At 47.6% G+C, this 14,030-nt stretch overlaps 1 protein-coding gene across 1 annotated transcript in view; it reads right to left on the bottom strand.

Moving 5' to 3' along the window:
* Positions 1-1,725: 1,725 nt before the first annotated feature.
* The window catches only part of RTN4RL2 (reticulon 4 receptor like 2), an 18,316-nt gene continuing 6,011 nt past the window's right edge, over positions 1,726-14,030 (bottom strand). Inside the window, exons 2-3 of the mRNA XM_051964622.1 lie at positions 12,646-13,127; positions 1,726-3,186 (exon numbers count right to left, since the gene is read on the bottom strand). Of these exons, the coding sequence (XP_051820582.1) occupies positions 2,434-3,186; positions 12,646-13,127 (1,235 nt within the window). The 3' untranslated portion in view covers positions 1,726-2,433. The remainder of the gene's footprint in view (positions 3,187-12,645; positions 13,128-14,030) is intronic.

Here is a 14,030-nt window from a genome sequence, read left to right as displayed (position 1 = left end):
TTCAGCATATCAGTCTCCAGACATTTCAGGGTCTTCTTGTCTTTAGGATAAAATATGGACTCCTCTTGCTGTTTGTCATTCAAAGGCCTCCATCACCCGAGTCTAACCTAGCTTTCCAGACTGATTGTATTTTCCTCTTCCCTTCACCCTTGCACTCTGTGTCTGAGCTAAAGTGCCAGACTTGCTAATCCCTGAGCATGGCCTTCCATCTCCCAGTTATGTGCTTCCCTGTAGGCTGTCCCTTAGCCTGCTCTGTTGCCTTCCTTCCTTTGGGTTCTTAGAACCTCTTGCTCTCTTTATGGGTCAACTGAAATGTCACCTCCTGCGAGAGGATTTGCCAGATCCCTTCAGCTGTACTGTCCACCTCTAAAATGCCTGTGTGTTTATTTTCTACATGTATCAGATGTACTTACTCAAGTACTGGGGTTTTTCCATAGTCAAATGTAATTTTCTTGGGGGAAGGAACTGTTAAATTTTAGCTTCATAATCCCATGACCTGGCATACAGAAGGAGTTTAATAAACGCTTGGCTACTCTATTATAGAATATTTCTCCTGTGTGTGTGTGTGTGAGAGAGAGAGAGAGAGACAGACAGACACACAGAGACAGAGAGACAGAGACAGAGAGAAAAAGAGACAGAGACAGAGATAAAGAGATACACAGAGACATATACAGAGAGAGACAGAGATACACACAGAGAGACAGAGAGAGAAATATAGAGAGAGACAGACAAGACACACACACACACACACAGAGAGAGAGAGAGAGAGAGAGAGAGAGAGAGAGAGAGAGAGAGAGAGAGAGAGAGATTTAGTTCTTGCTCATAGACAAAAGGTCAGGGATTGGGATATAAGAGATTATTCAGAGCAGACATGACTTCTTTTTTTGTGTTGTCAGAGTCTAGTAAGATGCTTGGCACACAGTAGGTACTTAATAAAGCTTCCTGATTATTGATTTGTGCCAGATATCAGGGTCTGATATAAGACTTCACCTACTTCAATCAACAAAGGAGTCATATTTTAAGGAGTAAGCTTCCCATGTTTGGGAAAGGTACTCTGACTTTCTCCCCGCACTGGGCAATACATTCATCTCTTATGGCTTCAGTTCTCACCAATTTGTGGACACTATCTCCTCAGTCACCAACCAAGTTTAATGTCTAGGCCTGCTCAGGGGTCCTCAAACTACGGCCCTCGGGCCAGATGCAACAGCTGAGGACGTTTATCCCCCTCACCCAGGGCTATGAAGTTTCTTTATTTAAAGGTCCACAAAACAAAGTTTTTGTTTTTACTATAGTCCGGCCCTCCAACAGTCTGAGGGACAGTGAACTGGCCCCCTATTTAAAAAGTCTGAGGACCCCTGGTAGGGTTTTCTTCCCGTTCTCTAAGTCTTCCTGACCTTAGCGCAGGCTTCTTTTTTTTGCTTGGAAGGATTCTAGGCTTTGGAGAGAGCATGTGGGTGGCCACTTATGTGACCCTAGATCTCAGGTGGTCTTTCCAATCGCTCTAGATTCTTAGAGGACCCTGGATTCAGGTCCTGACTCTCCTCCTTACCAGTTGTGAGGATGTGAATAAATAAATCCCTTTGCCTCTTTTTGCCCATTTCTTTGTCTATAAGATGAAGGGGTGAGAGTAGGTGATGTAGAAATGTCTTTGTAGCGCACAATCCTACGATTCAAGGTTCTATGACCGCTTGGGGACTAAAAGTGAAGGAGTCCCATAGACATATCTAAAATAATATAATTTTTTTTAATAAATTTGTTTTCAAACAATGTTTTGTCCTTTGCCGCATGGGGGCATGGTGGAGAAGAAAGGTCTCCGGGGGGCCCCTCACCCCCAAAAACGTCCAGAAGAGATGGATGAGGAAAATTTTCCCTCCTTCTCAGGGGTTTGGGGAGGGCCGGGAGAAGCTGGGGCCTTAGAGCTCATCACTTGCCAGGATTCGAGTGGCCTTCTTTGGGGTCCTACCCCATGGCGTACTTCGATGGGGATGCAGGACGGGTGTCTGTCCAGCCTGTAATTACTAAGAGCTCTAACCCGCCGGACAGAGACAGCTCGGAAAATGGAACATTCCCTCTCTCGAGCAGCATTGTGGCCCCTGAAGGGCACGAAGGCGGATCTGTGAGCAGCCTAAGCCCAGCCCTGGGAAGAGGAGGGAGGAGCTCAGGGCTGAGGTTGGGAGCAGAGACAGAAGAGGAATGCCCATCCTAAGCATTCTGGGGATGAGAGTAGGGAATGGAAGAATGAAGATGTCCCTTGGAAGAGCGTCCTAGGAGGGGTGGGGACAGGAAATGAGTCAGAGCCAAAGTAGCAGCGGAAAGCAGGGTAGTAATCTCAGAAGGGATGGAGGCAGGAGGCCTTCGAGACCAACATCACCTCTCAGTCTCCATCCTCAGCCCTGCTCCCACTCGCTACCCTCTCAAGTACCAACCTGCCCATCAGGGGCCATAGGGGACCAGCAACAAGAGGCAAAACAAAGGGCCGGGGAGCCCATGGTACTGGGAAGAGCCTCCGGAATCCAGCGAGGTGGGGCAGGCTGGGCCAGGGCAGACCTCCCCCCTCCTCCGGTCCTCACCCCCGTAGCCACCCCAATAGTCTTCTTCCGTGGGTGCGTCGCCACCTTGGGGACCCCTGGGATCTTCAGCCGGCAAGTCCCGGTATAAGGTCGAGGGATCCACGGGGGGAGCCCCTCCTGCTTCTCCCACCCCATACAGGTGGTTGGAGGAGCTGTTGCCGCGGGCACGGCCGCCCGGTCGGGTTGGAGCAGCGGGGGGACAGGCCTCAAAGTCAGACTCCCGGAGGGCCCGCAGGTCACGGCCCTGGCGCTCGGGAGGGGTGGCACAGGTGACATCCGAGCTGGAGACCCGGGCCCTCTGAAACCAAGCCCAGAGAGGGCGGGCGCGGCAGTCACACGCCCAGGGGTTGTCATTGAGCCTCAGGAACTCCAGGGAAGGCAGGTCGGCCAGCGCCTCTCCCGGCAGGGACGCCAAGCTGTTGTTGAACAGGTAAAGGATGGTGAGACGGGCCAGGCCCCGGAAGGCCGCTCGGTGCACGCCCTGCAGTCGGTTCCCATGGAGCAGTAGCCGATCCAGCCCGGCCAGACCCCTAAAGACGTGCTCGGTGAGCAATCGGAGGCGATTCCCATGGAGGAAGAGGTGACTCAGGTTGGCCAAGTCGGCAAACAGATCATCCTGGAGGAGATGGGAAAGAAAAAAAGTGGGTGCAGGAGCTATAACGGGGGAACCCCTTTTCAGATGGGCCAAAGGATAGTAGGGTGCTGACCGAATCCTAGAACTGTAGGCCATAACTAGAGGGAAGAATTCTGTTTAGTTGTTCAGAAGTAATATTGGTTCAGCGCAGAGACTGATGGATTGGGAGTGGGAGGTCCTGGGCTGAGGTCCAATTACAACTCTGCCATTTACTGTATGTGACCAAGGGCAGAAGTCGCGTTATCTCTTTGGACTTCAGTCCTCCAGTGAAAAATGAGGGGGCAGGATGAGGTGATCAGTCCCCTTGCTTCATCCTCTAAACTCCCTTGTTAATGGGTGCAAACCCAACTCCTCCTTTGTGACTTTGGTCAAGCTATTTAGCCTCAGTTTCCTCATCTGAAAAATGGCTGAAAAATCTTGGTACATCGTGATGGGTTTGGGATTAGAAGTTCTGGGTTTGAATGGCTGCTTCAGCACTTCCGACCTGTTTGTCCTTCTGTCCTTGAAGAGGAAGGGGACATCTCCCAGCTTACGGCCCAAGGCCAGTTATTCTATGCCTCTGGACCTTAATTTTCTCATTTGGAAGGGAAATGAGGTCAGGCGAGATAATCTCTAAGGTTCCTTCCTGCCCTAAATCCTATGATCCTCTGATGCTCTTGGCTTCTCACCTTCTAGCCATGTGATAGCTTTTCTCCTAGAGAAAAGAGGTGGGAAGAGCCCCAAGCCAGCTCCTTGGTATCTCATGAGGATTCTTCCTCTCCTGAGGTAGGAGCCTGGAGCAAGATCGAGTCCCCTGGTGGGGGGAGGGGACTCAATCCAACAACAGCCCACGTGCCCATTGTCATGGGTGCCTAACTTTAGATATCAGAGGCTCTCAGAGACTGTTGAGACTCCTCATCTTCTAGATGAGGGCATTGAGGCAAAGGAAGATTCAGTAAGTGAGCAAGTAAATGAATGAGTAAGTAAGTAGGTAAGCAAGCAAGTAAGTAAGCAATTAAGTAAGCTACTAAGTAGGTAAGTAGGTAAGTAAGCAAGCAAGTAGGTGAGTGAGTGAGTAAACAAGCAAATAGGTAGGTAAGTGAGTAAGCAAGCAACTAGGTAAGTGAGTGAGTAAGCAAGCAAATAGGTAGGTAAGTGAGTAAGCAAACAACTAGGTAAGTGAGTAAGCAAGCAAATAGGTAGGTAAGTGAGTAAGCAAGCAACTAGGTAAGTGAGTAAGCAAGCAAATAGGTAGGTAAGTGAGTAAGCAAGCAACTAGGTAAGTGAGTGAGTAAGCAAGCAAATAGGTAGGTGAGTAAGCAAACAACTAGGTAAGTGAGTGAGTAAGCAAGCAAATAGGTAGGTGAGTAAGCAAGCAAGTAGGTAAGTGAGTGAGTAAGCAAGCAAATAGGTAAGTGAGTAAGCAAGCAAGTAGGTAAGTGAGTGAGTAAGCAAGCAAGTAGGTAAGTGAATAAGTAAGCAAGCAAGTAAGTAAGCAATTAAGTAAGCTACTAAGTAGGTAAGTAGGTAAGTAAACAAGCAAGTAGATAAGTGAATAAGTAAACAAGCAAGCAACTAGGAAAGTAAATAAGCAAGAAAGCAAGTGAGTAAATAAGCAACTAAGTAAGCTAGTAAGTAAGTAAGTAGTTAAGTAAGCAAGAAAGCAAGCAAGTAGGTAAGTGACTAAGTAAGCAAGTAATTGAATAGTAAATAACTAAGTAGGTAAGTAAACAAACAAGCAAATAAATAGGTAAGTAAACAAGCAAGTAGGTAAGTGAATAAGTAAACAAGCAAGCAAGTAGGTAAGTAAGTAACCAAGCAAGAAAGTAAGTGAATAAGTAAGCAAGCAAACACTAAGTAGATAAGCAAGCAAGTAAATGAGCAACTAAGTAAGCTACTAAGTAGGTAAGTAAGTAGTTAAGTAAGAAAGAAAGCAAGTAGGTGAGTAAGCAAGTAGGTAAGTTAGTGATTAAGTAAGCAATTGAATAGTAAGTAATCAACTAAGTAAGCATTTAAGTAGATAAGTAAGCAAGTAAGCAAAAAAGCAAGTAAAAAGGTAAGTGAACAAACAAGTAGGTAAGTTAGTAAGCAAGCAAGAAAGTAATTGAATAAGTAAGCAAGCAAACAACTAAGTAAGCAAGCAGCTAAGTAGGTAAGCAAGCAAGCAAGTAAGTAGATAAGGGACACTTGGAAGTGTCTGAGAAGGGATCTGAAAGCAGCTCTTCCTAACTCTAGCTTCAGGCCCTTGTTCTCCTATCTCCTCTGCCCTGCTTTGTTGAGATACAGGCACAAAGTCTCTGGACCCTAAAATTTATGCCTATTATTCAGGCATCAAATTTTGCCCCTCTGGGTCTGGTGAAAGCTTTCTACTCTGCCTGTACCCACATCCATATTTTCCCAGCCTGCGTAGTGGGTAGAGAGCTGGCCCAGGAGCTAGTGCAAACCTGAGTTCCACTTTTACCTCAGACATTCACCGGTGGGATGATGATGTGCTAGCTGCCTACTATGTGCCAAGCACTTTACAAATATCATCTCATTTGAGGCTCCCATAACTCACTGAGGTAGGTGCTATTATTCCCATTTTACATTTGAAAAAACTGAGGCGGAGGTGACTTTTCCAAGCTAGTAGTAGTCTGTAGTCAAATTTGAACTCAAGTTTTCCCGACTCTGACCCAGTGCTCTAATCACCGCCCCACCCTGCTAGATGACCCTGGGCAAGACATTTCACCTCTCTGCCTCAGTTTCTTTATGTGTAAAATGAATACCAGAATACACTTGCTTTGATTAGGATGAACTGAGATCATAAACGTAAAGAGCTTTGCAAATCTTGAAGAGCTATATAAATACTAGCTAATATATGTATATATATGCATACATCTATACCGTATGTATGTCATTATGTATATATGTATATCTGGAACTCACATTTTTATTAGGCTGTAAGCTAGACGAGGCAATTTCCTCCCAGAGACCCTTCAAGCTAGATGGAGCAAAGATGATGACCCCTATTTTATAGGTGGGGAAACTGAGGGGCCACTTAGGAAAAATGACTTGCCGGGAGTGATGTAGTCAGTTAATGTCAACCCAGCTCTCTCCTGTTCTTGTGGTTCTGTGTTTGACAAGGGACTATTAAGGAGAGAGAAGGAAATTGGGATCCCCCCCCCCCCCAGCATCCAAGATAAGACAAGTCTAAGGATCTGAGTTCAAGTTCTACACCAATGTTCATGGACGTAGCGCTGATTCCTTAGCTTCTTCGTCTGCAAAACGGAAAGGAGGGGGCCTTTTCCAGTTGGAATATTATGATCTGGGTGGGCTTGGAATAGTCTTTAGGAACACGGCTGTTAATAGACATACATCTGCAGGGGACAGTAAGTTTTTAAGAACTAGATTGGAGGTTCCCCAGTAAAAGCCAATGAGACTCAAATCTCGGGGCTTAAATCCAACCCCAGCCTAGCTAGGAGAGGTGGTTCCTGGTGAGGGGCAGGAATTCCCAGCCCGCAGCCCAAACTTTGCTTTTAGGGAAGATAATCTTTCCCCCCCCTCCAAGAAATCCCAGCTCCCTGAAGTCTGGTCTGAGAAGTTTGGGTGGGGAGAACCTCAATTCCCAGCCTCCACTTCCTGTCCTCCTGCTTTCTCCTCGCCTCCCTCCCATCTGGCTGCCTCCCTCTCTCTCTACAGGAACCAAGCTTGCCAAGATCTCCTCCTCTTAGCCACATCCAACCCCCTCCCCTTCCCCCTCTCCCTTGCCTCTGACACTACCGAGCTTTTCTCTCTTCCCCCTTGGAGTTTTCCATGGCTCCGTCCCCTTCTCCCCTTACACCTGTGACCTCTCCGTTGTTGCCGTTCGGTTTTTTCCGACTCTTCGTGATCCCCTTTGGGTTTTTCTTGGCCAAAAACACAGGAGCGGCTTCCCATTGTCTCCTCCAGCTCATTTTATGATGAGGAAACTAAGGCCCACAGGGTTAAATGACCCATCTAGGATCACACAGCTGGGAAGAGTTCAGAGGCCAGATCTGAAATTAAGATGAGTCTTCCCGACTTCTCTGCATCTAATTTATTCTCTACTGACTTTTTTCCTGACTCTTCTCTTTATCCACTTTTTCTTCCATCTCTCCCTGCCCATTGAGCTCACCCCATGAATGGTTACTGGATCTCTTTTTCCATGCTCCACCTTCTATTAAATTAGACGGTTGTATTATCTCAGATCACGCTGAGAGGCTGGGTGATGTTTTTAGCAAAGGACACTGGGTACGGAGCCAACTCTGGTTTAGAATTCTGACTCTAGAATGTAGTAATGCGGCCTTGTGCTCAGTCTCAGGTTCCCCAGCTGTAAAATGGGACAATAATACTGCTAGCTGCTTCCACACAGGGCAGTCACACTAGAGAAATTGCTTTGGAAACCATAGAAATAGGAGACAGGATTGATCAGGTAGTGGATGGGTAGAGGTAAGGAAGAACTGTGGCCTGAGTCCCTGGAAAGTCTTCCAAGTCAACTGGGACCAAGGGACTCCAAAGAAAGGCTTTTTTTGGGGGGGGGTAGTTTCCTCTTGGGGGGTCAGACCAAATGGAAAAGGGATGCAACAATGCCTAATTATCTGATTCCTCCCTTCCCTATTTGTGCGTCTGCAGGGGACCGGCCTCTCTCCAACACATAATCTTGGGGTCTGAAGTGGGAACACCTCCCCACCCCCCCTTCAAGCTGTTGCCCAAATCCTGTATCTTCTTCTACGGCGCCTCTAAAATCCGCTCCTTCCTCTCCCCGCCGCTAAAACCTCTCTCTGTGCATTAATCAGCTCTTGACTTTCACAGCCCTCTCTTCCCCATTCCTCCCCCCTTTCCCCTTCCCCCTCCCGGCTTGAAAGCTTTCAATCATCTTCCATTTCTACGACCACATTTTCCTGCTCTCCCTCAATCCCCTCCCCCCGCCGGTTCATTGTTCCCCACATCCATTTAAAAATCTCCATCCTGCCTCTCTTCCTCCCTGGCTAACGGTTCCTTCCCCCACCTCCAACTGCCGCTTCTCAGCTCGTCCTTTCTACCCCATTTCAGCTCCTTCCACACCTGAAACACCCTCCCCACCCCCATCTTTGCCTTCCTCAAATAGCTCCTTCCAACCCACTGCTGTGGGGAGGGAGGTGTCCGTCCCAAGCCACACCTGCCCCCAGTGGGTGTCACCCCGGCTCTCCGGCTTCCTCACCTGCCACTGGCTTGTGTTGCCCTAATTCAGACACAGTTCCCAGGAAGAAGCCGCCTTCCTCTTTCTTCCCTATAAAGCCAAATGGCAAGGTTTGTGTCCCTGAGGTCAGAGATCATCGTCTGAGGTCCCAGGAGCACCCTTGCTCAGCCTCAAGGATGGAGGCCTGGCCTGGTGTTCCAGGGACAGACTTTAAGATTAAACGTTATACATGTATTGGTCAACCTGCCATCCGGGGGAAGGGGATGGGGGGAAGGAGGGGAAAAATTGGAACAAAAGGTTTGGCAATTGTCAATGTTGTAAAATTACCCATGCAGATAACTTGTAAATTAAAAGTATTAAAAAAAAGATTAAATGCTAAATAGGAATAAGGATGAAGACTAGACTTGTGATTGTGGACCCAGGGAGTCCACAAGGGGGTCTCCCAATCTCCAACCAATTCAGACTGGTATTTTCCCTGTAATTATACTCTTAGAGCCTTGCCTAGAAGATTGGAAAGTTAAGTGACTCATCCAAAGCCACACAGATCATGTATCAGAGGGAGAAATATAATACTATATAGAACTTGCAATATTACTTCATGGGCTTCTTACAATAACCCCGGGAGATAGATGCCATGATTCCAATCCCCATTTTATAGATGTGGAATCAAACTGAGGCAGAGATTCACCTAGCTACCAGCCTTCCTGATGCCCTATCCACTGCACCACCCAGCTGCTTCTGAACTCAGAGCTCTAACTGCACCTGCTTTCCCCGCCATGCTGCCTCTCAAGACACCGTATCATCCCAAGCTCATTCTTCTTCTCTTTTCTGGTGGCTCGAAGACAGAAACGTTTCGAGAACGAGTCATGGAGCTGCCATGATTCTTTTGTATTTAACAGTCACACGGTATTTTGCAAGTGTGTAAAATGCCATTTTTGTAACTGAATAAAGCTATTAAGCTATCGGCTCCTGTAGCCTTACTGGAAGCGGATCAGTTTGACTATTAGTAGAATAGCTTGAGAGTTGGCCTTGGAGCAGAAAGACCTGGCTGGGAGTCCCGTCTCCGATACCTCTTGGCTCCGTGGGTATCTCGGGGCTTTGAGCGAGGCAGCTAATTTCTCAGTCTAACTCTAAAATAGTCAATCGCTTGGCGGGTGCCAATCTGTACCGGTGGAGGGAATTTCGGCACCTGGAAGTTCCTTGCTCAATGGGTGCCAATCTATATCGGTGGAGGGAATTTCGGCACCTGGAAGTTCCTTGGACCGTCGAACACCACCGATCTTGGGAAGGGAAGCATCTCAGGGGACTGTGATTTTGTCCCTTTTCCCAATAGAGAGCAGCCAAGCTGGCAGTGAGCCTCCGTGAACTTGGCCGGGGTGCCTGCCGGAGGACAGACACGCCGTTTGTCACCAGGCCCGTGCTGGAAGCCTTTCCAAGTTGGGAGAAAGAGCCACGCTTTGCCCTACACTGACCTTCCCTTTGAGAAACTAAGGGCGAGTCCGGGTTCCAGTGGGGCATCAGTGGAGGGGGCTCCTCTTGCTGACCTCTGGTTCTCATCTTGTATGATGCGTCTCCTAGAGAAAGGTCTGAGGATCAAGCCTTGTGTATTTAATGTTCTTGGTGCTGTTGCCCAGTTTGATAACATTAACCACTTTTGATAAATGTTTTAAAGCGTCGGGATCGTTGTCACTCTCATTATTGGTTTTGGTTACAAAGGAAATCCTGGTAAGGGGAGCTCCTTCCACCAATTCAGAGCAGCCACTCATAGGCCCAGTGGATAGTCGGGAGGACCTGAGTTCAAATCTAGGCTCAGATACTTAATACTTCCTAGCTGTGTCACCCTGGGCAAGTCACTTAACCCCAATTGCCTCAGAAAATAAAAAGAAAGACATGGAAGTGGAAAGCAGCTAGGAGTGTTGGGAGATTAAGGCATTATGGGGAGGTTCCACAGCAGGTGATTAATGAGGCTGAATTAGAACCCAGGTTTTAGGATCATAGATTTAGAGCTAGATAGACCCCTGTTTTATAAGGGAAGGGTGTTAGGTGATTAGGGATGTCGGGTGACATTTATCCAAGGTCACACAAGCATCAAAGGTGGGATTTCACTTTGCATTCTCTCACCCTGCCTTCCTGACTTGGAGGACAGCTCTCTCTCATTATGCTAGTCTGCCTTAGTGATTATTATAACAATAATTATTCTAATTAATAATTTAGTTGGATATGAAAAATAATTATGTGAGATAGCACAACTATTAAAGTAATTACATATGGAGAGATCACAGCAGGACCCGTATGGCATAGTGAATACAGAGCTGGCTTCAGAGTCAGGGACACATGGATTCAGGGCCCAAGCTTACCCAGAGGGCTTTGAGACACTAGGCAAGACATTGAGCTTTTCAACGATCCGGGCGGCAATCCGAGGCTGCCAGCGGTAGACAAGTGGAGGGGTAAAGGGACTTTCCCCTTTGGGGTGCTTCCAATATTGATGAAATCCCAGGTCTGAGCCAAAAAAGAATCCCAATGATCAGAGGGAGCGGGGAGGCAGCGTGTGTCAGTGGTTCCATTTTGGGCCTGAGTAGAGAATTCTGACTTGGGTTTTCATGGTCTGGGAAGGAGGTGGGAGCCTTCAGGTCATATGATCCCCTTTTGGGAGAGCGCCTGTAAGGATATCTCTAGAGAGCCGCTAATCTAAGCCCCTCGTTTTTGAGATGAAGAAACGAATGGAGGGAGATTGCATGACCCGCCTCAGATTCACAAAGAGCATAAGAGGTAGAGCTGCTGTGTAGACTTGAGATCCAGAAGCCTGATTTACTCTCATCACAGAAAACCTGCCTGACAGAGGAGGCCCCTTCATATATCAGAACCAACTTCCCTTGGAAAGAGTCCAGGACAGGCCCCACGTTCTACTAAGTGATGCTCTGCGGCAGCCTCCATTATGTCAAGATGGCCAGTGTGGTCATTGATGGCACCGCCCCTTCGATGCCCCAAAGATGGGAGGACAGGCCGAACCCTTTGTGGAAAAGCCCTTCGTGGATTCGTTCAATCCTGGAATGATTCAGTGCTTCCCTCCCCCAATTCCCTGGCTGCCAATATACCCTCAAAAGCAGCAACCTTTCTGAGTTTGGTTTCCCTGGGCGTTGTTTTAGAGGGTGTGTTTTGACTTGGGGGCAGGGATGGGGGTGGGCAGAATGGGGGAAAGATCAGCTTAAAAAGAAACATTAATCATTCTCGATAATAATACTAATGAAACTAATAATAATTGTCATTGCTTTTCCTTCCATTTCCATAGCACTGTTTTCTGAAAGAAAACAGCATCATTCTACCTTTAATTCTTAATTCTAACACGGAGACGGATAGGATGCGATCTGGGATGATTCCCTGCCCATTTCACAGGAGTAAAAATGGAATTGCAGGAAGGGTAAAGATTTTTGTATCCACCCCACTCCCCTTCCAAGCTACCCAGCAAATTGAGGGTGGGAAGAGGCCTTGGATGAGATCATTTTTTCCATTTGCTCTGCCCACCTCCCCACCCTACCCCCATACTCCATGTTCCAGTCCCCAGAGGAGAGAAAATGTGGAAGGGTTTTTGTGATGCAATTAGAGGAGAAAGAGAGAATGAAGGGAAAAGAGGGACAGTAAAGCAGAGAGAGATCCAGAAAGAAATAGGAAAGGCAAGAAAGAGTGAAGGAAAGAAGAAAGAGGAGGGAATGGAAAGAGGGAGGAAATGAGGGAGGAGAAGAAAGGGGAAAGAGAAAAAAAAAGGAAAGGTGAGGAAGGGAGGGGAAGACAGAATAGAAAAGGGAAGAGAGGGAAGGGGAGGGGAGGTAGAAAGAGAGAAGGAAAGTAGAAAGGCAAAAAAGGGAAAGGAAGAAGGAGAAAAGGAAAGTCAATCTAAAGGGAAAAAAATGTGAAAAGGAACAGAGAAAAGGATGCAGAAAGAAATAAAAAGGAGGAAAAGGAAAGCCAATCTAAAGAAAAAAATTGAAAAGGAACAGAGAGAAAAAGATGCAGAAAGAAATAAAAAGGAGAAAAAGGAAAGGAAAGATGGACGCAAAGGGAAGAAGTGGGAAGTGGATGGAGATACTAGAAGAACAGGCAGGGAAGGGCAGAAGAGCTAATAAATAGCAGAGACAGATGAAGAAAGAGCCAGAAAGGGAAGGTCAAAGATGGAGGAAAATACTCAAGTCATAGAAACAGAGACCAGGAGATAGCAAGAGCAGGGAAAAGGATCAATAGGACAAAAAGAGGGGATGGTGGGGATGTGGGGGCCGGGCAGAGGGGCTTACCTGGAGGTGGAGCAGCTGGTTTTCCTGAAGGTAGAGGTACTGGAGGCTGACCAGCCCCCTGAAGATGTTGCTGGGCAGGCTGCTGAGCTGGCAGCGGTACAGGTGGAGGGACTGCAGCCGTTCGAGGCCCTGGAAAGTGTCGGGGTCTAGGGAGCGCAAGTGCCGGTTGTCCCCCAGGTCCAGCTCCTCCAGGGCCTGCAGGTGTCGGAAGGTGCCAGGATAGATGGTCGAGAGGTTATTGGAGAAGAGCCAGAGGGTGAGCAGGCTGCTGCCAAAGGTGCCGGGCCGCAGGGAGCGGATGAGGTTGTTCTGGAGGAAGAGGCGCTGGGTGTGGGGGGGCAGTACCAGGGGCACGGCCGAGAAGTTGTTGGCCTGGCAGCTGACGGTTGGCGGGGAGAGGTAGCAGGTGCACAGCATGGGACAGGTAGGGGCCACCAGAGGCAGGGCCAGCAGCAGGAGCAGCAGGCAGGCTGAGGCAGGACCTGTAAGGAGAGAAAGGCAGGGGCTGGCAGGACTACAGAGAGATCACGTCCCTGGGCCCTGCAGATGAGTCCAATCCCACCCTTTCATTAACCTCAATCAGCTCTCCCAGCTTCAGTTTCCTCATCTGGAAGGTCCCTTCCATCTTTAGGTCCATGATCCCATTTTCCAGGGCTTCCTGGACTGAGGTGTGTCCCACCCACCCACCATCATTCATTCAACAATAGAGACTATTCCATCAGTCTTTCACTCACGAAGGATTAGTAGGTGCTCTTACCCATGGATCTAGAAATGCTATAGAGCCCTTCCCCACCAAGAGCAAAACGAGGAAGGGCAGCACACTGGACTTGTACTTAGGACTTGTCGTCAGGACAGCTAGCGCTCTCTCTCTCTCTCTCTCTCTCTCTCTCTCTCTCTCTCTCTCTCTCTCTCTCTCTCTCTCTCTCTCTCTCTCTCTCTCTCTTTCTCTCCATTTCTCTTCCCAAATCTTTAAAGTTGGAATGATAGAGATAAAAAAAATAATAATAAGGGTCTCTGGGTAGTGTCAAGGAGATAGAGCCCTGACTTGGAGTCAGGAAAAAGCCATGACTTGCTTATTAGCTATGTGTTAAGTCACTTAAGTTCCCTCAACCTTCCCATCTGTAAAATGGGGGTAAAAATACTACCTACTTTTTAGATTTGTGAAGATTAAGTAAAATAGCATGTATTGAATTTTTCAATAGGTAAATAAAGTAGCTAGTAAACCTGCTTATTAGCTATGTGTCAAGTCACTTAAGTTCCCTTAGCTTTCCTGGGGTAAAAATACTGCCTACTTTTTACACTTGTTGTGAAGATTAAGTAAAATAACATGTATTGAATTTTTCAATAGGTAAATAAAGTAGCTAGGAGTAGGAGTAGGAGTAGTA

This window comes from Antechinus flavipes, chromosome 6, assembly GCF_016432865.1.
Source record: "Antechinus flavipes isolate AdamAnt ecotype Samford, QLD, Australia chromosome 6, AdamAnt_v2, whole genome shotgun sequence".
NCBI lineage: Eukaryota > Metazoa > Chordata > Mammalia > Dasyuromorphia > Dasyuridae > Antechinus > Antechinus flavipes.
This window is presented reverse-complemented; position numbering and strand designations above follow the sequence as displayed.